Raw genomic sequence first — 26,998 nt, forward strand, 5'->3', positions numbered from 1 at the left:
TTCTGCCCTTGTCACGATTTATGTTGAGTCAATTCAAAAAAACTCTGCAGCAAGTTGCCTTACGATTTTAAGTTGTCAACTTTTTATTTACAATGTAATATTGTTGCTTTTATCTTGATTAAGCAAATTGTAGCTCTGTGTTTAAATAGATTTAGTCATGATTATAAAAAAGGTCTATTTATTATATAGCACTACAAAGATTTACAAAATGAAGGTGTGTATTGTTATGCTGTGTTCACACCAGTTGCGGCATGCACAAATATAGTGCATCTAGAAAGTACTGTGTTCATAGAGCTTCACTTTTTCCACATTTTTTTATGTTACAGCCTTATTCCAAAATGGATTTCCTCAAAATTCTACACACAATAGCCCATAATGACAATGTGAAAAACAATTTTTTTAAATTGTTGCAAATTTATTTAAAATAAAAACCTGCAAAAATCACATGTACATAAGTATTCACAGTCTTTGCTCAATACTTTGTTGATGCACCTTTGGCAGCAATTACAGCCTCAAGTGTTTTTGAATATGATGCCACAAGCTTGCCACACATGTCTTTGGGAATTTTTGCCCATTCCTCTTTGCAGTACCTCTCAAGCTCTACCAGGTTGGATGGGAAGCGACGGTGTACAGCCATTTTCAGATCTCTCCAGAGATATTCAATAGGATTTAGGTCTGGGCTCTGGCTGGGCCACTCAAGGACATTCACCGAATTTTTGTGAAGCCACTCCATTGATATTTTGGCAGTGTGCTTTGGGTCATTGTCCTGCTGGAAGATGAACCGTGGCCCCAGTGTGAGGTCAAGAGCACTCTGAAGCAGATTTTCATTCAGGATGTCTCTGTACATTGCTGCATTCAACTTTCCCTCCATCCTGACTAGTCTTCTAGTTCCTGCTGCTGAAAAACATCCCCACAGCATGATGCTGCCACCACCATGCTTCACTGTAGGAATGGTATTAGCCTGGTGATGAGCTGCCTGGTTTTCTCCAAACGTAATGCCTGCCATTCACTCCAAAGAGTTCAATTTTAGTCTCATCATACCAGAGCAATTTGTTTCTTATGGTCTTTTTGGTCTATTTGGTGGATTGCTGCACAGATGGTTGTCCTTCTTTAAGTTTCTCTTCTCTCCACAGAAGAACGCTGGAGCTCAGACAGTAAGCTATTGATCACCTCCCTGACTAAACTTTCAGAGCAGCAGAAATTTTTCTGTAACCTCTCCTAGCCTTGTGCCTCGAGACAATCTTGTCTCAGAGGTCTACAGACAATTCCTTTGTCTTCATGCTTGGTTTGTGCTTTGGCATGCACTGTCAACCTTGGTACCTAATATAGACAGATGTATGCCTTTTCAAACATGTCTAATCAACTGAATTTACCACAGGCGAACTCCCATTAAACATCTCAAGAATGATCAGTGGAAACAGAATGAACCTGAGCTCAATTTAGAGCTTCACGGCAAAGGCTGTGAATACTTATGTACATGTGATTTTTCAGCTTTTTTATTTTTTTATAAATTTGGAACAATTTCAAAAAATCTTTTTTTTCACACTGTCATTATGGGGTATTGTGTGTAGAATTTTGAACAAATAAATGAATTTATCCATTTTGGAACAAGGCTGTAACAAAAATGTATGGAAAAAATGAAGCGCTATGAATACTTTCTATTCGTGCTTAAATAGACGCGAGAACATTTTGAGTTTACTCACTTTATTTGCACGTTAAATTTCTTTAATTTGCACATGAAATTCATGTCACAACAGATTCGGATTTGTATCATGGGCAGGGCTTCTGTCTGTTCGGTGACTCTAGCTTTGTTGCTAAATGGCTATCATGGATTTTATTGAGAGAATAGCTGTGTTTATGTGCTTTAGGTAGGCTGAAGAACAGCGTACTGTATATTCATTCGGCGCCATGTCTGAGTCCACTAGAACCTTTCTGAGGTGAACCCAGCTCTGTGAGTCCATCAACTTCTCCAGAAACTATACATGTATGATCACCGATTTCAGCGGTGCGTCCAACTGAGCCAACCCCAGTTTCATGAGCTGTTGTCCGGTGTTGGCAAGAAGATTTCCCCTCGGGACACCAACGTCATAATCATGCTTCTAGAAGAGACTGGTTAACGTGGCGCGAATGTCTGCTGAAGTTCAGATTTTTCCAACTTGAGTGATCTGCCATTAAATTCGCAAAACGCTCAACTCGCACTGCTTCATTTGCGCGAGTCGCGTCATTCGCACGAATCATGCCGCAGGACGTCTATTCACGTCTTTGTATTGACTTAACATGTAAATCACTCATGCTTAATGCCTCATTCGCGTCTGTTGTGAGCGCACCATTACTGCTGCTTTAACACAATCTACATTGTAAAAGCGCTATATAAATAAATAAAATAAAGATAGACTCCTACTGTTGAAAAAGTTAACACTTTTTTTACTTAGCACAATTGACATTCGCTGAGGGATTTTTGCCCTACTATGCATTTTTAACTTGTCTCTTTATAGCAATACTTAATGCTGATATTCATTCCCTTCTTTCTTTTACATCTTTTACAGGGCAAAAATGAAACCTGTTTTCATTTACTCAACCTTTTGCTATTCCAAACCCATAAGACATTCACAATATTAAGGAATTTCTGTTAAAACCTATGATAATGTATTTAGTACACTGTAAAAAAATGATTTGTTGACTTTACTTAAAAGAAGTGAGTAAACCTTTTGTTTTTAAAACATTTAGTTGACTTTAATAAGTGAGTAAACCCGTTGCCTTAATATTTTGAAGTAAATGAACTGTGCATAATCATAAAAATTAAATCAACTTAAAAGTTTATATGTTATTATAAGTTATAATGGGTTTACTCACTTTTTTAAGTCAACTTGATGCCTTTAAGGCAACGAGTTTACTCGCTTTTTAGGTAAATAATCCCTTTTTACAGTGTATAAATCAAGTTTAATCCAAATATTTAGTTTATTATTCATTTATAAACACTGATAAATGCACATGTGTAAAGTGCATCCAGTATAGTAAAGCAGAAGCCTAGTTGTATTTGATTTGGTTGATTTTGTTGTTGTTGTTGTTTGTTTGTATTAAAGATAAAATAAGGTCTTGCGGGTTTGGATCAACCTGAGTCATTTTTGGGGTGAATTATGCCTTTAATTGATGATGCTTTTTCTCATGACACTGCAACTGTTTTATTTTTGTAGGAGAGCCCAGTCCTCCTATTCTAGAAGGAACTCTACAACCCAAAGGCAATTCTCTCAAAGTCAAGTGGATCAAACAAGATGATGGAGGCTCACCAATCACCCATTACCTGGTCAGATACAAATCTGTAAGTGTCCGTTTAAGAATATATAGTATACAAGTTTTAATGTTTTTATTCTGCTTAACAAAGCTTTATTTATTTGATGAAAATGTAATTTCAACATGAAATTACTGTTTCTGAATGTATTTTAAATGTTTATGTTTGGCCTGGAATGATAAATGTTTTTATTTTTCATGTAACTTGAAATGTATTTTGTTCCTGTGTCTATATTCAAAGTCATGATCCATCTGAAATCATTCTAACATGATTGTATGTTGCTCAAGAAACATTAATTATTATTATTATTATTATTATTATTATTATTATTATTATTATTATTATTATTATTATTATTATTATTAATATCATTATTTTTATTATCAGTGGCGAAAACTGTTGGGCTGAAAACCCTTCAGAAGTTCCCTAGATACAGATGTATTAACATTTATTTATCAAGGACACATTAAATTGTTCAAGATTTAAAGGAAAAGAAAGATATTTATAATGAAAAAACGGTGCTCATTTACAGTAAAATAAATGTAGTGATTTTGAACTACCGTTTCATCAGAGAATCCTTAAAAAATAGAAATGTGATTCAGCTTTGAATTACTGGAGTATTTGCATTATAAAACATTATAAAACAAAAATATACTGCTTTTATTGTATTTTTGATCAAATGACTGCAAGTTCTGTGAGGCAAAAAAACGTATTTTAAAACTGCTAAAACAAATCAGTCACACTTTATTCTAAGGTGTAAATTCTCAGTATTACGAAATCATTATTAAGACTTTTGGCTCAGTAATTCCTTAATTGGTTGCTTTTTAATAGTAAGGTAGTTAAGAATTGGGTAGGATTGTGGAAATAGTGGACCAAACTTTAACTTACTAGCAGTTTTTGTAGACTGAATAAAATGATTCATTGGATTTACTACATTTAAAAAATTTAAAATTTTAAGTTCAACTTAATTAGTTTGTTTAAATTCAGCCCATGTAAATGTTTGCAACTAGTTACCTTAAAAAAAATCAACACAGGCTCATTGTGAAAATGTATCCCTGCATGCATTTCAAGAATTCACACTTAGATATTGCTTGATAATATTAGCAGGTTTGGCATGCTGTCCCAGGAGCCCAGGGCCCGCACCTGGTCGATGAGTATGTACCCCCTGTACAAGATCAGGTAGTTCTCGAGAGCTCCCCCTGGTAAACAAGGAAAAGCAGCAGGCGGTGTGGAAATTAATATAAGGGACTAACACTAGACAGGCTATTTATAGTGAGTTTAGATTAATCCGATTGGCTTACTAATGATTACGAATGGGAGACCTGCTACGATCAATCATATAATGTGCTCCTCTCGAAATTAGTTAGTGAAACTTCACTTCTGGAGAGCGTGAATTATGTAGCCAGAGCTACGTATGGCTGCATTTCGTCTTTTAAACAAACGCTACAGGGCGGGTATGACACCGCCGACGGCTTCTGTTTCTTTTCGTGCTACCAGCTGACCACTTACTTCCGTGTGGACAGCTTTTCCGTTGTTACCAGTTTGTCCAGTGGCTTGCAGCGAATGTCGGCAGACATGAGATGCAGAAGGGATTTGACCACAACGACAGGGTTTGAGTGAAGAACGGTTCCAGAAAGCAGGTAAAACTAAAACAAAAGGCAAAAAATATAATAAACAAACAACAAACATGGTGATAAAAATAAAAAAACAGGGTGGTAAAAATCAGGCGGCCACAGGGGCTTTTCTTTTTATGGATTGCTTTTAAAAATACTGTCGGTTGGGTTTAGGGAAGTGGGTGATCGGGTCAATCTGTGCTTTTGAAAACACTATCGGTTGGGTGAGGGTATCGATCGGTCGGTTGGTCGGTCGGTCGGTCAGTCAGTCAGTCGACAGCAGGCTCTGGTGGATTTACAAGAGATCTGAAAAAGCGTACACAGCGGCCTCTGATGGATTCGTGAAAACAAAAACTGCTAAAAAACATAGCTCCTGGGATATATTTTCGTGATCACCAGAAATGTATATAGTGGTACGTATCAATAATGAGCCTGGGTTAAAAAAAAAAATGTAAATCCAATGAATCATTTTTTTCAGTGTACTTATACACAGCCAATATCTTAGTAGTAATCAGGTAATAAGCCAGTAGTTAATAGTGGGAATTGGTACTTAGACTAAAGTTAACCTAAAATGTCTTATCCAAAATATTTCATCGGTAGTGTACAATTTTCTACTTTTTGTTAATTCTACCATGACCATTTTTCATGTTTGTGTGTTTGGCACCCAGAGGGAAGACTCAGAGTGGAAACCCGAGATCCGTTTGCCCAGCGGGAGCGAGTACGTAATGCTGATTGGTCTGGACTGGGACACCGAGTATGACGTGTTTGTGGTGGCAGAGAACCAACAGGGCAAGTCCAAGCCTGGCACCCTGACCTTCAGGACCTCATCAGAGCCCGCAGCCACCACAGGTAACCACCATCATCCATCCATTCATCCATCCATTCATCCATCCCTCACTCCTTCACTCCATCCACCCATCCATCCCTCCCTCTGTGTCTGCGTTCTCCCTCAAACACACTGATCTGATCTCCACAGCTGACTCAGAGCTGTTATAACAGCAGACGTGTGAATGCTCCGTCCCTTCACTTACACTGCATGATAAACAGTGAGTCATGAGAGATGGCAGATCACGAAACACACGGGCTAAACAGTTGGCTCTCTCATATGGGATTGTTCTGGCCATATTTCTATAACATAAGATCAGCGTGAGGCACTGATAGCAGTCATGTGTGACGGGAGGGAGGTCAAGGGGCAGTTTTAATCACAAGCAAGTGTGATGACACTTATTCAGCAAGTTCTCACTGCAGTTCTTTTCTTTTCGGCCTGATGAAAAGGGTTGTTGTTTGCTTTGTTTTTGAAAGCTTGTTTTAAGTTTATTGTTAAGATAATATCGAAATCACCATCACATTGAACAAAACTGAAACTTAATTATTTGAAAACATTATATTAATTACATTTCACAGATTCTTTTTACCTGCGCATTTATGGAGATTTTGTTACAGTAGTAACAAGAATAATATTTGTGTTTTATATATTATTTATAATATAAGTAACAGTGTTCCCCCTACCATTATATTAGGGGGCGCCTCACCCTCCAACGGCTTTCCGTTCGTCCTGCCATTACAAATTTCTGCTATCTGAATTGCGCACGGTGGAGTTCTACACACCCACTCTCTGCTGTATGGGAATGAGAGTGCGCGCGCCACATCTGACAGGACCGAAGACGCACGTGCGCTCCCGTATATTATGAATAGCCTACAGCAGCCACCACACAGGTAAATGATGTGTGGGAGCGTAATGCGCTTACGTCACAGCAGCTAATACATACAGATGCGATGGGACCTCTGTTTAGTTTATTGGTGCGACTCGCGCGAGTGATGCTCTCTTTGTTGCAAGTGCAGCCATTGTATGTTGAGTGTTTTCAGTTGCCCCTATCTAGCATCTCATCCAACCTTATGACCTCTCCTGGAAGCACCATGAGTCTCCTGCAAATTTATTCTGCCCCCGTGATCCCCAAAAATGAGTTCAAATACTCGGAAATCATGGCGACCAGAGTGAATGAGCAAGAGAACAGATTGCGAGAGGCACAGTGATGGTCTAAGCATTAAATTTCTTCAGTTAAATGAATAGAGCAGTAAAGATATCAGGAGTGCATATCTCTCTCATTGAGAGATCTGCTGTCATTAGTTTTAGGCAAGCAAAATATTGGAATGGTCTTGCATGTATTTAGGTCTTTTTACATATAAGAACTAAGAGTTCTGTTTTGACAATATTGCAAATTTACTGAAAGCTGGCTGGAATTATTAGATAAATAAAACTTTACTTTTTAACATGAATATTTAATAATATAAATTCTTGTAATACACTCATTGCTATAAACAGTAGCTTATAGGCCTGTTTCCTTTTAGTAAAGAAGTATTGGCTTTTATAGGTGTTCATTTTAACTTCTTATGCATCAAATGTGAGTTCTAAACTTTTTCTTGACTGAGACATGTTGAATTATTCTTCTTATCATTTGCAGTGTTTCCAAATTGCATTTTATTTTTTCATAACAATTTTTATATCTGTGTTATATTATTTTCTGTGGCGGTTCATTCCGCCGTGGCAACCCCTGATAAATAAGGGACTAAACCTTAAATGAATGGAGGAATTATTTTCTGTAAAGCTGCTTCTGGCCATGACACATTCACACCTAAATGGTTATAAGAGACGTGTTTATGGTATTATATGCAGCTTCCTTGATATATTCTCTTAGGTAAGGCAAGACCTTCTCTTAATGTTCATGCTTAGAGGGAAAATGTGCTCAATGCATTATAAAGCTTGAAGCATTAGAATCGGGGCTCAGTATCAGCCGATTACCATGACAAAGAATAAGCACTCTTTATCAGCTGCAAAAATCCTGATCGGAGCATCCCTAGCTTTGACCCAGCTTGGCTGTCAGAGCAGCAATACTCCCCCTGGCTGTACAAGAGTCAGTAAATACACCCTTAGGAAAAAGAAGTATACTTAAGTAAAGGTCAAGTATAAAAGTATACGTTATTTAGTAAGTAAATAAGCCCATTAAGACACTGCAGTGGCAAAAGCTGCACACTTTGTGGATAAAAACAGATATAAAAATAAATGTAAATGTTTAGCTTGTGCAGTTGTACAGTTCAAATAATTGTTCAGTTTTTACTGCTGTCATTAAAAGAAACAAATTAACACCATGACTCCTTGACTCCTTCCTTTTGTAGGGGGAGTAAAATATATTTTTATATCAATTGTTATATGTATTTAATAATCAAATTACAGTCATAAATAAACACAATGGAGCAAATATTAAAGTGAAACAAACAGTGCTGCATGGTTTTATGGGGAGAGTCTAACAGTGTCCAGGTACAGAAAGTGACAATAAAATGTAAAACAACATTGCATAGTCTTCATCATATAAATAATTAAATATAAAATAAAAATATTCTTTATTAACTTCTTTATTCAATATTAAAATAAACTTTAAACTCCCCTAAAATGCTCAGAAATTCAGGCACAGGGCTTAAAACACATGCAGATGATAAACTTTCACTCAATGGGGTATATGCCGAAGCATGCTAATAGGACTTTTAATTTGCCAGTAACCTGGGTTAATCGTTTCTGGTGAATTGTATGCCAATGCAAAATTGGTGCGTTTAAGGTCTGGTTTTCTTTAAAAATCAGCGATCTTCACTGGCTAAGTAATATTCGATATAAAGTGGGTCTCAGATTGTACAAGAAGCACTGCATTAAATAACATTAAATAAAGGAACCGTATAAAATGGAAAAAAAAACTCACAATAACAGGTCACCAGAAGTTTATCAGTATATGAACAACACTAGCTCGGCATATACCCTATTATGGTTTAGTTCTACAGTGTCTCCACAAATCCTGTGTGTTTTGACCTGTGGTTTATAACCACAACTTAACATTGCATATCTCACTGACTATTGTGGACACACTCATTGCGATATGAATGCTCAAATTATATATTGTGCAGCCTTATTTAGTAATATATTGTTTTATATTATTTATTGTTATATGTACACGTAATTTGTGTATAAATAGCTATAATATACAAATATTTAATCTTAATATTACATTAAATTATTTTATATTAAAGTCAATTTTAATTCTAAAACAAACATATAATAATCTATTAGATACACACGTACATATGACAGATAAATAATTTGTCACATTGATTGCTTGATTGATTGATTGATATATAACCTAATACTGTATCTGCTGATATCTGATATTATCCTGATATGTATTGTATGTGTAATCAAATCAGCATTTGATCATTGGAAATACCACACTGTAATAAATCCTGTTTGACTTAAATTTTTAAGCTGAATCAAAGTAACCTTATGAGTCCGTTGAACTTATATTATGTTAAACTAACTTAAAACAGCTTATAAACAACTTATAATATTAAGTTAGAACATGGTTAGCGTAGCCTAAAAGCATAGGCTGTCAAGATTAATTGATCATATCATTTTTTACAGTGCACTGATCACCGCAAAAACAAAAAAATTAAGAAAAACACTACGTTCAATTTGCAAAACATGTTTTGTTCAACTAGAACACTGAATAACAAATCCAGAAACAGGAGACCCCCTAGCATTCGTATGCAGGTACACTCTGAATCGCTGTCTGTTTAATGTTATCAATATGACCTCTATCCACCGTTGACCAGGTCATCGAACCCTCAGCATCAGCACAGGCCAGCAGCAGCGAGTTTTCTCTCCTTCTCCCCATCCTGATGGAGGATCATCTCATGTGTGCCAGAGCCACAGCTGGCCTTCACTGCTTCACTTGTAACATAACAAGCATCTGGCGCTTCTTAATGCAGAGAGACTTACTCTGTCTCTCATTAACACTCAGAGACCAGGCCTGAATCGCCGCTCTCTTTGGCACACTAGACTGCGAATGGCCCACTTCCAAAGCCTGTTTGTCTCACTCACACCTCGGCATACAGAAGCTCCTCTCCGCATGCCAATGAAGACCCTATACCAGAACTTCCTTGAAGTTACTAACGTGCTTTACTTACATAACTAATGTTAGAACAGCTTGGATGTTGGCGTATAAGGAGTCTAGAAATTGCGGCACTGATTTAATGTAATATTTCAGCCATGCACTACAATTCGTGTATACTATTATTTGAGAAATGTTTAAAGCTGTGGTTTCCAATCCGAAGAGGGGTCAGTTTTACAAGTACAAATGAAGCAGATACCAATTTGGATGACTAAAAATAAGTTATTGACAGGGTATTTAACCAATTTATTAATCATTACAAGTGTATTTATTATTATTAGCATCTACTTTCAGCATTAAGCACATTTCATGTCTTTATATTGATAGTTTTCAGTCACATGACCTAGGCGGAGACCTGATGGGCAAAAAAACAGTAAGCCATAATGGCAGCTAATGGGATCTCCATAGAAGCACAGAAAAAACAATCATATTTCCATCTGTTTCGAGCTACGATTATTTGGATCACACATCAACAGAAGAAAACAGAGATATGATCACAAACTGTACATTTTGGGCAATTGCGATTCATATTCTACACCTGCAGCCATTTTTCAGTCATTTAAAACTACCATATCCCTGTCAGAGGTACAATTCAGCGATGTTTACATCTATCTTTTGGATATTTCTCAGCAGGTTAGTCATTGGTGATGGCGTTATGGCATGTTAGTGTCTGCTTTCATATTTAGTGTCAGTTTGTTTTGCTTAGATTAGTATTTGTTAGTAGGGAACAATTAGACTTTGACTTTGCATTTCAATGTATGCTTTAATTGCACTTAAACTGCAAATTAGAATAGAAACTGTTTAAAAAGCATACAAACGTACTGACTTTTAAACGTTCCACAGATTGTTATGGGTCAGTGATGCTTCCACTCGGCACAAATCCATAAATATTTCCTCTCTGGCTGTTCTTTCTATGAGGGAATTTCAGTAGAAGCACAGCTCAGGCATGTTTCCACATCGGTTGTTAATGCTGTATGTTATTGCACAACAAATATACAGCATTTTGGCAAAAAAAATACTCAGCTCGTGACTTGGGGGTCAATGGGAGACAGTATGTTTTTGCCAACATAGGCTCATTCTGAAAACATAGCCCTATATACATTTCTGGAGATCGTGAAATATGTAGCCAGAAGTACGGTTTGACACCGTTCATTTTCTTGCTTGACAGCTGACCGATTACTTCCATATGGATGGCTTTCCCAATTTACCAGTTTGTCCAGTTACCTCGCCATGTACGTTGGTAGACTGGAGACGCAGATAAGAGTTGACCATGATGATGGGGTTCGAGTCTGGCGAAGAACAGTTTCAGAAAGCAGTTAAGACAAAAACAAAAGCCAATAAATAAAATAAATAAGTAAAAACAGGGTGAAAATGTGGTAAAAATCAGCTGAGGGCTTTTCTTTGTCTGCATTGCTTTTTAAAACTGTTGGTTGGGTTTAGGGAATTGGTGGGTGGGTCAATTGGGGCTTTTATAAACACTATTAGTTGGGTTTAGGGAGGGAGGAGGATGAGTCAGTTGCATGGTTAGTCAGTCATTCAGTCAGTCAGTCGACAGCCTCTGGTGGATTTACGTTAGAAGAGCAGGTACAAATGGTACACACAAAAACTGCAAAAACATACCTCCTGGGACATATTTGGTGCTCTCCAGGAATGTATATAGCAGTACGTTTTGAGAATGAGTCTGGGTTGGTTTTTGCCCACCGGGTTCCCTTAATGACGTGACTTCACGTGAAAACTATCAATAAATCCGCCCTTCCACTTCATACGACATTTGGACACGATTGTCGGAAAACACACTCTTGTGGCAGTGGCACAGAATTTTTATGTTTTGTCGTGCACATCGGAGAGAAGCTGTTCTCGCAGTGTCTGAAATAAAGGAGTGCAAAAGCAAGAGCCTTAATTCTCTGTGTGTTCACCATGGTTGAATGAATGAATACTAGAAACTCATAGACCGCTAAAAAATTTGGAAGGAATGCGTAGACAACATTTTTAATGTATTTTTTATTAATTATTCATGAATAGAACGTTTTTCTGATTAAAACATAATAAAAAAATGTAGTATTTCTCATCTCGCGTGCACAGACCTGTTGGACAACACTGAAATACATCCGGTCGCATACAGTCTAGTCGCAGGAGTTCAAATATTTCAACAAATCCGCAGCTGAAATCAGATCCGAATTTTCCGCATACGGACATGATCAGAACTTCATGCAGCTCCCGGACTACTCTCCACTGGAAATGAATGACTTCCAGTATGTCGCTTGTTGTTTGTCGTGTGCAGTAGAAAAGCAGCTTAAGAGTGCTAGACCACTGAAGCATTTGTTAAGCATTGCAATAATTTCGTTTGTCTTTTGTGCACAGTTATATTGAGTATTTATGCACTACTGCAGATATTAAAGGGCACATAGTTTACCTCTTTTTTATGATTTAATATTAATATTATGGTTCTTCTGAGTGTGCCAGTTTAGGTTCAGTTTAAAACACAGTTCAGATTTTTTATTATAATGTGTTAAAAAGTGTCATGTTGGGGGCGTGTCCACAGTTCGCTGATTTAGGGGTGTGTTGCTTCACATGTAGATTAGTTTCAGCTTCCCACCCAACGTAACTAGGGGGCGGAGCCATGAGCTCACCCGCTCTGTGTTTGCAACACATACAGGCAGACTGAGAGAGGGAGCAGGAGGAAAGGATCACCATTCAGTCGTAAATGTACGACTCGGACACAGACCAAGCAGAGAGTACAGAATTATATGTGTCTTTGTACAGTTTTACAGCCAACTGTGTGCTAGTTTCAAGTGCCGAGCTTGTACACAGAAACTAATAACCACGCACACTGAATTAACTTTTACTGAGGCACCGGATGCGCCGCTCGAAGCCGCGACACGGCACACCAGACACTCTCTGTGGCGCGGCAGAAACATGAAGTGTCCCGAATCGTCACGCCACGCATTTTTGAATTCTAAACATAGGTTTCTGCAGCGGTCCGCAGCGCCCAGCCGTCGACTTGAGTGTACGTAAAGTTGCGGTCGGTTTGAAAACAGCTCCAATTGGTCCACCGTTTTTTATGTTGTTAAATTGAAAAAAAAAGCACTGGGTGTGCTTATATCACGCCAATATGACAGTCTATACACCATACATGCACATATGGCTGTCCAAACAGCTTGAAAAGTAGATTTTTTACCATAGGTGCCCTTTAAATGAAAATAAACACTGCATGTATTCTAAAATAAATGTCCAAAAATATTATAGTTTTATTCCCTAATAATTCAATCTAAGTAGATCACATGTGTAAGTTAACCAACCTTTTTTTTTTTTTTTTTTTTTTTTGTTCTTTTAAAATCTAGCTATCATTGTTCCTTTCATTGTTTTAATCTCTACATAGTTTTTAAGATTATTAAAGGTAAGATTAAAAACAACGGATGTATACATTTGTTAAGCTTGTCTGCTAGGGTTTTTTTGTAAGGGGTCATGTAGGATTTTGAATGCTAAAATGGGGGTCTCCTGGGGAAAAAAAAATTTGGGGAACACTGAAATAAAGGTTTAGCCAAAAATGAAAATTGACTATCATGTTGTTCCAAACCAATTTGAGTTCCTTTCCATTATTGAACATAAAAGAAGATATTTTTTAAATTTTTTTAAATCAATAGACAGAAAAAAATATACTATTATATATATACTATACTATACTATATCAATGGGATCCCTGTTCCCAAATTATCTTTATTAGGAAACCCAAACAGCTTAAGAAGAAGTAGAAGGTGAGTATACGATGACATATGTATATTTTTTGATGAATTATCTCTTTAAGCACACATTTAGTCAAAGTAAACATTTCAGCAACTTGCACACAAGTTTTCTGTTTGTTTAATAATAGCTGGCGTTTCATAACCTCTTCACTGAATATTTTATGAGCTCTCATGCATTATTCTGCTGTTTGTTAATGAATTGTGTACATCTTGGAGCTACAGAGTTAGCACAGGCATTTTTCACCACTGCTTCAATTACAATTGCAATTTATTTGTTGTGGGCCCATATCGTTTCAACAAATCGGTTTACTCCTTTTGGAAAAAATCGTTTTTACATCTGTTTGGGTGTTTTTTCATCTCACCTCATTTAAATTAACACATTTTAAATATGTTATGGCCAAATAACGAACATGTAATGAATGGTTCTTCATTTACAATGCACAAAAGGTGACACTTTAGTCCAGGCATGGGCAAACTCGATCCTTGAGGGCCGGTGTCCCTGCAGAGTTTTGCTCCAACACTAATCAAACACACCTGAACACCCTAATTAGTGTCTTCAAAATCACTAGAAAGCTACAAGCAGGTGTGTTTGATTAGGGTTGGTGCAAAACTATGCAGGCACACCGGCCCTCCAGGATCGAGTTTGCCCATCCCTGCTTTAGTCTAAATACCAGTTCTCACTATTAACTAGTGGCGTATTACATGTGTATTATAAGGATATTGGCTGTTTACTTATAAAATACATATTATGATCATATACTGTAAATAACTTATTCTACAGTATATCCTACCTAATACTTAAACCCTATTAATTATTATTACCTATTAATAGCTATTAATAAGAAGCAAATTAAGAGTTTAGTAATGCAAAAGTCATGTTTAATAGTTTAATAACAATAAGAATTGTACCTTCAAATCAAGTGTGACCAAAACAAATATGTATTACTATGAATATTAATTGCTTTGCTAATAAATAAATTATTAGAATAAATAAATATTTAAATAAATATTGTAAATTAATTAAATTCTGAGTGAAATATTCCAGCATTTTTTACTTTTTTAAACTTTGTACACTGTTCGTTTTAAATGCTATGAAATATTCTGCTATGAATGTAATAAGCTGTTATTCGGTCACAGATGAATGAGCTCAGGTCTGGAGTGTTTCTGTGGGCATTCAAGTTACTCTACAGTTTTCACATCTACTTTGAAGCAAAACAAGCTAGCACTGGGATCTTAATTAACTGTTTGTTCTGTCGAGCGTTGTTTGTTTAATGTAGAACCTCACGGTCTTCAAGGACATTTTCAGATCATTTTTGTGGTGGTAAAGTCATTCAGTGAAGCAAATACAGGATGTTCTCTAATTAACTTAACATATAATAAATAGTGTGCTCTTTGCTACTGGCTGTGTGGGCTGTGAATGCACTGTGTTTTGGGGCTACATTATGAAGTGCTAATTTTGTGTGTTTTGCATAATCTACAGTAACACTGTCCTGTTATTATCTTCATTAATACAATTAACAACTCCCACTGTCCCATCAAAACCATTTGCTGGGCTTTTGCATGCCTTCGTTTTGTGGGTCATCCTCAGGACGTGCCATTTATGCAGAAACATTTTAGGAAATGTTTTTATTTGATCTATTTCTTTTAAAAAAACACACACATATTGATTATTTTCAAGGTACTTCTTAAAAATCAAGCGATATATTAAAACTATATTGTTCTATAAATGTAAAGTCTAATAATGTCATTTCCCATTAGGGTTGTGCAGTTGTATTATAAATAATACTGTTATTGTCATAAGGCTTAGGAAAACATAATTTAGTTACTGTACATATTCACTACCGGTCAAAAGTTTGGGGTGAGTAGGATTTTTAACTGTTTTAAAATAAACTTCTCCTGCTCTCCAAGACTGCATTTATTTCATCATTAATACAGGATAGATTGTAAATTTGTGAAATGTTATTGCACTATAAAAGAACTGTTCAAAAGGAGTTTATGATTTATGATGAATTTAATATTTTTTTCCAGTGAATTTTCAGCTTCATTACTCCAGTCTTCAGAATTACATGATCCTTCAGAAATCACTCTAATATTAGTTAGAATTATTGTTATTATTATTATTATTATTATTATTATTATTATTATTATTATTATTATTATTTTTTTTATTATTATTATTATTTTTATTATTATTATTAATAATAATGGTAACAGTAATAAAAGCAATAATGACTGGAGTAATAATTTCATTTGAACCTACTTACAATACGAAAGCAGTTATTTAAAATTTTAATAAATATTTAACAATTTAACTTTTTTTTTACATTTAAGAAATTCCACCTTGATGAACGGAATAATAAAAAAAAACATGAAAGAAAAAAAACTGACCCCAAACTTTTGACCGGTAGTGTACTTATGAAGCACACACTGTATGCCCAGTTGTACATGCAAAGCTTGATTTGTTGCTGTTTCAAAATGAAGAAATTAAGATGTAAATTTAATTTTAAGTACTACAGTTACAGATATTTCTTATTGTTTCATAATGTTTAATACAAGTCACAGTAAAACAAACAAAAAAAAAATCACAATTAATTTGATTGTCATTTTATACTGATGGCTAGGGCCAGACAGAATCTGTGAACATTTTGCTATTTCTGCTTAGAATTTTGTAAAAATCTGCTGAGTATCATTGCTAGAAATGTAATATATGAAATTAAAATATTATATTTTTTAACTTTTACTTGATGTTACAATGCAAATCTATAGTAGATCGACGTCTTTGGTAAACAAAGCAAGTCTGTCATATAATATATCTACTGAAAGACAGAAAATATTACTTTACAAACTGTATTGCAAATAAAACAAGTGAACATTTTCAATAATATCACTGAAATTCAGTTAAAAACTGAATAAATATGAATTTACACACATTTACACAATTTAATAAATAGACTCAATGATAAAAATCTGTGGATATCTGCGGATTTCTGCAGGCACAGATTCCATGTGGGCCTACTGATGGTTCAACAACAGTGAAAATTTGTGTGAATTATTGTAAAGAATAAAAGATGTAAACAAAAAATAACCAGCTTTTTAATTGGAGTCACCTGTGCTATTCTAGAATTAATTAATTTCAAATATTTATATAAATTTTTAAAAATATTTCTTTATTGTGCAATATTCCAATGTCGTTTTTGCCAACTACACCCACAATACAACCACAAGACAGTGTTTTACTCACAATATGACATACTCACAGTATTGCAATACCGTTTAAAATATAGTGGTGTAAATTGAGATTTATATACCACATGAGCGCTGAAATACAACTGTTTGAAAATTCATAATCAATGTTAAACGTTAATTCATAATTCATAATCAATAATTCATAATCAATGTTAAATGTTAATTAAACAAATCTAAATATTAAGAAAAAGTTGTCTAAATGAAGTGCTTCACAACAAACATTGAGTTTTGATATATATTACAGTAGAAATATAATCTTTTTTGAGTATTCTAATGATTTTTGTCATAAAAATATATAATTTTTACCCATATAATGTATTTTTGGCTATTTGAAAATATATCCATGCAACATAACACGAGTTATCTGGTCCAGGCTCACATTTTTAAGTTTTTATTTTTATGACAGTAGTAAATGATAGACACATATGGCACTTGGTACTGAGAATGACCCAACTCTTACATTCTCTCTTTTATCATCAGCTTTCTGCTTTCATTCATATTCCTTATTTTACCCACGTTACTTTTTCATTTTGAGACTTTGTTTCTGTGTTTGACTTATTTTTCTGCCTCTTGTTTTTCTCTTTTTCTCTCTCTCTCTTCCCATTTCCCTTTCTCCTTGTTTCTCTGTTGTCCTGTCGTTGTTCCTGGGCTTGGATTTGGATGGACCATCACATGCACTCATAATGCAAACGTCCTGGTGCCAAAAACTCTTCCTCCTTCCCTATGTTGTGATTATTGCATGACTTCTGTGTTTCTCATGTCCATCTCTATGTGTTGTAGTCTCTCTGAGTGGTTCTTCAGTGTCCTCCGCTCTAGTTTCCCTCCTGCTCTCTCCATTATTGCTGCTTATGCTTTGATAGAGTCGAGGACATGTCTTCTCCTCATGTTGAGGATCTCTGCATGATTTGTTTCTGTATCTCTCTAATGTGCTGGAAACACTGAGCCTCGTAGACAAAGTAACTACGATTATGACTTAAGAAAATACAAAACGTCAGTTTCAGATGACCAAACGCTTAAGATGACTGTGCTTTTTAATTTTTCATTAAAAAAAGTAACCTCTTTTTATCGCATTACCTAGTCTAAAAGACACGTGCACTGTATTGTGAAAGTAAAGCTGCTCTGTGTCATTTCTGCAGCACTATATTGGATTGACTAGATGTTAAGCCCCGCCTTAAAACTGAAAACTTTTTAATCATAACTTGTACATTTTTGTCATATTATTGTCCCTTGAAAGTTTATGGAGAACCTGTTTTTGGTGAATTTTATATGCAGTTTAAAGTGCCCCTATTATGAAGTCTGTAATTACATTTCCTACAGTACTTTTATATTCAAAGTAAAAAAATAATAATACCAATGTTATTTTCTCCTAATATCCATTTCAAATTATTTCTCAAAGAGTGTCACACAATTTGTTCAAAGATTTGTTCATTCTATACTGGGTTTCCAGGTTTTCCCAACAAAACTAGAAACAAAATCTCAAGAACATTAAAACTCAAATTATACCACTGCCCTTTTTTAAATTACAGTTGAAGTCAGAATTTTTAGCCCCCTGTTTATTTTTTTCCCCACCTTCTGTTTAACAGAGAGAAGATTTTTTTCACCACATTTCTAAACATAATAGTTTTAATAACTCATTTCTAATAACTGATTTCTTTTATCTTTGCCATGATGACAGAAAATTATATTTGACTAGATATTTTTCAAGACACTTCTATACAGCTTAAAGTGACATTTAAAGGCTTAACTAGGTTAATTAGGTTAACTAGGCAGGGGTGCATTTCCCAAAACCATTGTTAGCCAACTAAGGTCGCAAGTTCCGTCATTACAAACATAATTAGTTGATTTGGCGTTTCCCAAATCCATCGCTCCAACGAACATTTGCAAACTGCGTCACAAACTTGAGCACTCTCAACTACACCTCTGGAGCTGTAGTTAGAACCATAGTTCCTGGTTGTGTTCTATTCCCACTTATCCCCCCTATGCCCTATTCATTTAGAACATTCTAACATTCAGAGTTGAAATGATTAAAAATAAATAGCATCAAAGTCATCTCTCATAGGTGTAATATGCTTTCAAAGTATTTTTACAGTTCAGTTTTAGCGATTTTCATGTTTACAATTGAGCTCAAGTAATTAGGCAAGTTATTATACAACGATGGTTTGTTCTGTAGACTATCGGAAAAAAATATAGCTGTAAGGGGCTAATAATTTTGACCTTAAAATATTTTTTTAAATATTTAAAACTGCTTTTATTCTAGCTGAAATAAAACAAATAAGACTTTCTACAGAAGATATAAAATATGATCAGACATACTGTGAAAATTTCCATGCTCTGTTAAACATCATTAGGGAAATATTAAAAAAAGAAAAAAAAAAAAAAATCAAAGGATGGCTAATAATTCTGACTTCAACTGCACATGGTATTAGTGTATGGGTTATTATAGTACATATATTTTTGCACTTATTATTAAGCAACAATAGTCCAGTTTGTGTTATTACAAATTGAAGTAGATTGAACATAAAACAATTAAGTTATTCCTAAAACAAACTCATGAATTATGACAATTCAGCTTATTTTAAATTAGTAGTTTGAACAAGCAGCAGAAATATTTTTGAGTGTATTTTGAACACAATAAATATATTTTGAAGAAGGTTGGAAATCTGTAACCATTGACATGCATAGTAGGAAAAACTAATTCTGTTGAAATCAATGGTTACAGGTTTCAAAGTGGTTTAGATCAAGTCAAGGTAGAGTAAATGATGATAGAATTACATTTCTGTGTGAATTATTCCTTTAAAAGTATCCCAATTATAGTTGAAACCTGTGAGTTTGGCAACCCTGATTCTAAGCCACTTCTTTTTCATGTGTCTATACTCTGCTATGATTGGTCAAATGGCCCAACCACTTCAGTGCATGTTTGAAAGAAAATGCTCATTACCATCTGGCACTGATGGCTACATCTGGCACTGACACTCCTACTTCATACTGTAGGATGGTAACAACATATCAATTCAAGCCCAGTTCTGCTGATGATTACATTAAAACATTTAAACATTAAAAGCAAACGTTAAGCAGGACATTTTTCAGTGTTAAATTGTAAGAATAATAACCAATCTAACGCTTTTCTGTTGAGCTTATAAACACTATGATTAATCAGCATTTAGATTACTCATCACTAAAAATTAGGAAGTTTGGTTTTGAGCACACACAATTTGAAACAATCATTTTCCATGTTTAATGTAAACAGGATTTTTTTTGTGAAAGCTGTGCTATAGCCATGGCGTCACAACACAAACCTATTAATTGTTGATGTTGGGTCAAAGTACTGTAAATGTTCATGACCATAGTTTGGCATTATGCAAATGTGTTACAAGTCTGCATACACTAAAAAATGCTGGGTTCCACACAGTTCCTTTATGTTGTTCAAACACAAATTAACAATGTTGGGCAAGCTCCCGACTGGGAAATGTAGCCAGCTAAGCTAAAAGCTACATGGCAAAAGTAGCTTAGCTACATCTAAGCAATTTTTTTTAAATCAAAGCAACTTCAATCCAAGACATTTCTGTCTTAGTGATCAACAAAACTTTCATCCACCTATTTTTATGCACATTTTGGATATGCACATAAAAAAATCGATTGATGGAAACGCCATGATGCACATAAATTTTGAAAATGCGCATAAAAAACTTATGCGCATAACTGAGTAGGATAAACTTTTTATTCGATTAGAAAAGATGCGCATAAACTACGATGGAAACACTTTTACCGCACAAATTTCAGCATGCGCATTAAAAAAGGTCATGTGATTTTGTTATAAGAGATCATGTGATGATAAAAATGTGTGTAAATGGACAAACCAGCAGGCTGAGCACACTTTAAACCATCTGAACTGTTGTTTTGGTCATTCTAAAACGCCTTACCGTTTAAGTATTAGCGTTATTATATTATTAATGACTTCCAGAATCAAGAGCATCTGTGCTCCGCATCTGACATCTTCAAACGCCACCGCGCGTTCACTGCGTGTCAGGATTGCCTTCTGAGGCCCAAGTCATTTATTAGATGAAGAAAAGATTGACGCAGCTCCCCTATACTGCAGCAAATTCCGTTTTTACTGTTGATATTTGGCGCCGGTTAATCAGAAAGTGACGATTTTGTTCGCTTTGACTCGTTGGATGGAAACACTGCTTTATTCACATGTCTTCTATGCGATAATACAGTTTTGCGCATAAAGTTCATTCGCATTTTTGGATGGAAACATAGCTGATGAAAAATATGCGGCATAATTGTTAAGTTCAGTTATTGTCCTTGTTATGGTCCTGCTCCAGAAATAGTTCCTCTACATCAAGCAAGTTTCTTGTGTCAGCGAGAGGTGGCAGTAACTCACCAAAAAGTTTGTTTTCGATTACTGTAAAACACTAAGAAGAAGAATTAATCATTCCCGCTATCATATGGATTTACTTTCATCGGCCAGACACTGGCTTCACAGCTCTGTGAATGGCGGTGGAGGCACTTAATGATCCACGATCTGAAATGTAGCTTATGTGGACGCTACTGCGCTACTTGCTTAAAATATAAGCTTAGCTACTGAAAAGGTATTTGATTTAGAAAATAGCAACGCTACCGCCACGTTACTGAGAAATGCAGTTAAGCTAGTAGCATCACTACTTGTAGCGACACTAATGCCCAACATGGCAAATTAATTAAGTTAACTTAAATGTTTTTACAAATTGAAATAGATTGAACCTAAAACAATTACGTTATCCCAAAACAAACTCAAGAACTGTGTTGATTCAGCTCATTTTAAATAAGTAGTTTGAACAAGCAGCAAGAATAATTTTGAGTGTAAATCAGTTACCCAAGTGAAACTGGAATTACTGACGACTCATTTTGGATTAGTCGTTTTTATGGAGACAAACTTTAATTGTTGTGTACTTTAGTCTTTAAAAACTTTCCTGACATTTTACATTCACAAACAGCTAATATTTAGGGTAATATTTGAAAAAGCATAAGAGGGCCACTTTAAGAAGGGCAGAGTTTAGTGAATCATCACAAAAGCAGCGTAAACATAATGAAACTGAAAATAAATGTTAAGACCCCCGTTAAGTCTATGGGCTTCTGTTGGTTTGTAAACAGTTGCTTTTTCAGTTTGATGTAGTGCTGCTGTGCAGATGCAGAGATGACACATTTCACCTTAAAGAATGAGAGAGCGAAACACTCAAAAGCAGAGCGAGAACACGTCTCGTCTGTCTTGTTTTCATAGACTTATTTTGCTCTGCGGATGTTTGAACTAAAACTGTACCAGTCCTTTGGGAGCCAACTTTGTAACAAACCTTTCAGATGTTATTTTATTACTGAAAAGACTTTTTGAGGCTTCTACTTACTGTAAAACAGCAATGTATTATAGTCATCACTAGGGCTATTGTTCACACGTGGCATTATTAAATTAATTTTTTGTATAATTTTGTAGTGTCTTTTTTATATGTGTAATTTTGGGATTCTTTTATGATCCCAAACCTTTTGAACGGGGCTGTGTATGTAATTTGAAGTGATTCACTAAGACATTAATCTGTCACAAATAGTGTTTATCTTCTGCCAGTTGTCTTCATGTCATCATGAGCTTAACGGTCACTGGTGCTTATTGGTAAGTATTCTTTTCAGGTTGCAAAGCTGTTTTTAGCTGTTATTTACTCATCCTCATGCTGCTTATAATGCATATTCCACTTTCTCTAAACATTTTGAGTTCTATTTTAATACTTCTTTTACTGCAGATATTTCAAAATAAGCTACTTTAACCAATAGTATTGAATAAAAATATATCAATGCGCAATCAATGAGCAAATTTACTGTATTGAAAACTATGTGGCTTATGAGGACTTTATATTGCTGTATTTTATACTCTCAAAAGCATACACATATTATATCACCTAACCCTACCTCTAAACCCAACCCTCACAGCAAACGTGACACATTTTGGAGGTTAAAAGACCCTGTTTAGAATGATGTTTAACCGTTTTGTATTACAAGGAGTTGAGGACACAGGGCATGTCCTCATAAACCATCTCAACAGTGTGATCTCTAGTCATACCCATGTCAAAATACGAATTTAGGAATAGAATCTATGCTCTCATTGCGCTGTATAATATCATTGCACCTGCTGTAGGAACATGGTATGGTTCCTTGATTATTATGTCAGAATGAGAGTATAGTTCCTAGACATGACAACATAGAAAATAACAACTTTTCATGTTCTGTCAATCTTAGTACACGTAACTACAGAAGAGTCAAGCTTAAAAAAAAATTATAGAAACTTTGGTCATTTTTGAGCAGGGCTTAATTTGTTAATTGTGAGGTCCCGGAACAGATCGGCATAATGTATCTGGCATGTTACCAGAGGAGGGAGAGGTGTTCGCGGATGAAAGTGAAGAGCTGGGGAGTGAGGGGAGCTGTGCCGTGGATGAAAAGGTTTGGAAAGTCGCAGAAGAAAGTGAAGAGCAGGAGTTGCGTGTGAAGATGGAGATCGGTAAAACGAGGTGCTGGATCAGATTTCAGTGATTCCAGATCTGACTTGTTCTGGCACAAATTAAGCCCTGTTTTTGAGTAAAATGCTAATTGTCCAAGCTGATTCAGTGATCTATGCCAGTGGTTCTCAAGCTGGGGGTCGCGACCCCTGCGGGGGTCGCAGAATAATTTAAAGGGGTCGCGACAGTGATTTAAAAATTGTGTAATTTTCAGTGATTATAACATATATATTTATTCAGTATTACAAGTGAAAGCTAATATTTTCAGATTTTTCAAAAAGATATTACTGATAAATTCATAAAGTATTTAGGGCACTCAGGCAGAATGCATCTTTGTACTTGAAACGCAGCACTTGGGAACAGTTTAAATCTGTTGTCATGTCAACTTGCTGCAGTAAACAAAGCCCGCAATGCTTGCCCCGCCTTCGCGCTCTTCTTTATTGGCCCACTGCTCTAGGAACTGAACACGAATGGATTGGCTAAAATCAGCTGTCAATCACTCAGTCAACGCCTCTTGTCTTCAGATGACAGGAGCGACAACCGCCAAAATGTAAAGCGCTGAAGATGAGAATGAAAACAACACTGACAGATTTTGTCTTAGAAACACCTAAAGCTACAAATAATGGCACATCTGATTACTGATCATGTGGTGGATGTTAATCCACCATCTACATTTTTGATGGCTTCCAGTGGCTTCAAGTCTGTTATGAAAATAACTAAAGCATTCACTGTAAAGTCTGTGGGACGGCATTTTCAGGTAACTGTTTGCCACATCTACACATTTTAAGCACGAGAGGTTCTATTTAATCCTTCATTTAATCGCCAGATGCTGTCAGCCGTGCAAGTGGTAGCTATATGTAAAATTTTACACCACGTACACCATCGCAAAAGGGCTTGCACCGACTAAGATTAAACTAATATTGCAGCTCATGAAAAGAGCGGTATTGCTATTAAAATGACGTATGCAAATAATAAGGTATATGTCAAAAGCATCTGTGCAATATCAGACACCAGGTGTGAGAACACAGCAGTTATCGTTAACAGATTCATTAATAAATTCATGTCAAACAGTGCGTGCAGGGCCGGTGAGCGGTCCGTCTGTGTATGTTTTGGTCACTCAATTATGTTATAAAAATGTATTTTCTTGTGATAACGGAATTTCATTGAGACATTTTCCTCACGCATGCATATATATTTTTTTTGCTTGTTAGTTTTGATTAGTGTTGATTTCAAATGCAATAAACCTGTTTATAAAGCTTGTAGTAACAGTGTGATAATTAGTGGGAGCCACTAAATTTGGGCTGGTGCTCCTAAATTTTTTAATTTAGGAGCACCACTGTTACCAAGCAAAAATGTTAATTTCGAGCCCTGTAATGTATAGTAAATATAGCTAAAATATTGTGAACAGCTTAAAAAAAGGTTATTTTTATTGTTTGTATATGCTTTGGTAGTGGGGGGTCGCGAGTTCTTGACGATCTTACATTGGGGGTCGCTGGTTTAAAAGTTTGAGAACCACTGATCTATGCTAAGCTAAGCTAAGCTAAAAGTGCTCCCGCCAGACCTAGAGATTGGTTGAATGGATTTAAAAATGGAAAAACTCAACTGTTTAACTCTACAGTTGTAAAAAAAAACCAACTTGGACTGTTCTTTTAATGTTGGTAAATCCACAAATTCTATGAACTTTATTGATTTATTAATTTAAATTTAAGAAATTTCATAACATTGTAATTCTGATCGCAAAATGCTGTTAGAGGGACAATAAATAAAGTTACAGGAGCTGTCACATGGGCAGTACCTTTTTAAAAGAAACCTATTTGTACCCAAATAGTCCACAGTGGTAACTAAAAGGTGCATATTAATACACAAATGTACCTAAAATCTATCTTTGAGGTACAATTATGGACCCTTAAGATACATATACAGTTGAAGTCAGAATTATTAGCCCCCCTTTGATTTTTTTTTGTCTTTTTTAAATATTTCCCAAATGATGTTTAACAGAGCAAGGAAATTTTCACAGTATGTCTGATAATGTTTTTTCTTCTGGAGAAAGTCTTTTTTATTTTGGCTAGAATAAAAGCAGCTTTTAATTTTTCACTTTAAGCTGTATAGAAGTGTCTTGAAAAATATATAGTAAAATATTATTTACTGTCATCATGACAAAGATAAAATAAATCAGTTATTAGAGATGAGTTATTAAAACTACTATGTTTAGACATATGTTGAAAAAAATCTTTATGTTAAACAGAAATTAGGGGAATAAAACTGCGGAGCTAATAATTCAGGGGGCTAATAATTCTGACTTCAACTGTATGTATCTTTTGAAAAGGTACTGCCCCAGTGACAGCTCCTGTACCTTTATTTCTGAGAGTATAGGAATGTTTTTTTTTCCAAAAATGTAAATCATTCTGTGGTTCACTCACCCCTATGCTACAAACATGTTTGACTGTATTATTTCTATGAAACGCAAAACAAGAACATTTAAAGACTCAAACAGAAAATATCGTATTTAAGAAAGACAATGATATGCATAGAGGTTTAAAACAGCACACACGTGAGTAAATTACTTTTTGATTTTGGTTGAACTGAAAAAAAGGTGGTTCTGAGGTTGTATGGTACTGTAGCATTGTATGAGTAATACACTCAATATTTATACCATTCACTGACAGTCAAACACACCAACTGAGCTGTCAACTCAGAAAATGCTACAACCGGTATCTGATTTCTGAATGAATTATTCCGTTTTCAATAGATTCAAAGTCTGACTCATTCACATCAGTATTTTTTTCGTCAACCACAGCCCCCTTTACTTTCATCATATCGAAAGCAACAGCCAAGATATTAGTCAAAAAATCTCCTGTGGTGTCTTTGAACAGTAGTCAAACAATATGAGGGAAAAAGTACAGAATATTCTAAACTAACAGCCAAACTTGTGTTTTACATTCATTGACTGCACATTTCTGTCTGTAGTGAGAGTTGTTAGCTTTGCCTTGTTGCCTTTGCCAATTGTCTTTGCTCTGCTGAATCCTGATAGTCTTGTGATCTGAAAATAACTCATGCTTGCTAGACTGTTACATTTTATGTAATCTGTGCATTTCCAGTGTGTTTGACAATTCCTCCTGCTCTATGTTTGTCTGTATCTCTCCTATTCCTCTTCAAAGACTTAATGGAGGACGGGACGGGCCTGAACACTGGTGTTATTGTTGGTATTCTTATCCTGGTGTGTGTGCTGCTCTTGCTGATCGTGGACGCCACCTGCTGCTTCCTCAACAAGTGTGGCATCCTCATGTGCATCTGCGGTAAAACCGAGCAAAGCACCAAAGACAAGGACATGGAGACCGGCAAAGCTGCCTATGTGTGAGTTTTCACAATGCACATACACACACTACTCAGGGTTTGTAACAGTCCTTGAAACTGCTTAAATTTTAATATATAGTGTTTTCAAGGTTTAAATAAGTTTTTAAAAGTTACGCTTGGAAATGTAATTGTAAACTGTGTTGATTTAATAACATGTATTTTACTGAATAGGTCATTATTATTAAATATTTAGATAAAATAAATCTTAATAAAGAGAGTAAATGAAAGTAATTCAGCTTTAGAC

General features: G+C 35.4%; 1 protein-coding gene across 2 annotated transcripts in view; it reads left to right on the forward strand.

The window, feature by feature from the left end:
* ncam1b (neural cell adhesion molecule 1b) overlaps positions 1 to 26,998 on the forward strand; it is a 209,967-nt gene that overhangs the window by 173,074 nt on the left and 9,895 nt on the right. The window contains exons 15-17 of one of the 2 annotated variants that reach the window (XM_056473245.1): positions 3,195 to 3,319; positions 5,571 to 5,751; positions 26,559 to 26,754. In XM_056473245.1, the coding sequence (XP_056329220.1) occupies positions 3,195 to 3,319; positions 5,571 to 5,751; positions 26,559 to 26,754 (502 nt within the window). Of the gene's footprint in view, positions 1 to 3,194; positions 3,320 to 5,570; positions 5,752 to 17,662; positions 18,120 to 26,558; positions 26,755 to 26,998 lie in introns of those variants that run through there. The other variant, XM_056473244.1, reaches the window with a different exon arrangement.

The sequence above is a fragment of the Danio aesculapii genome, chromosome 15 (assembly GCF_903798145.1).
Source record: "Danio aesculapii chromosome 15, fDanAes4.1, whole genome shotgun sequence".
NCBI lineage: Eukaryota > Metazoa > Chordata > Actinopteri > Cypriniformes > Danionidae > Danio > Danio aesculapii.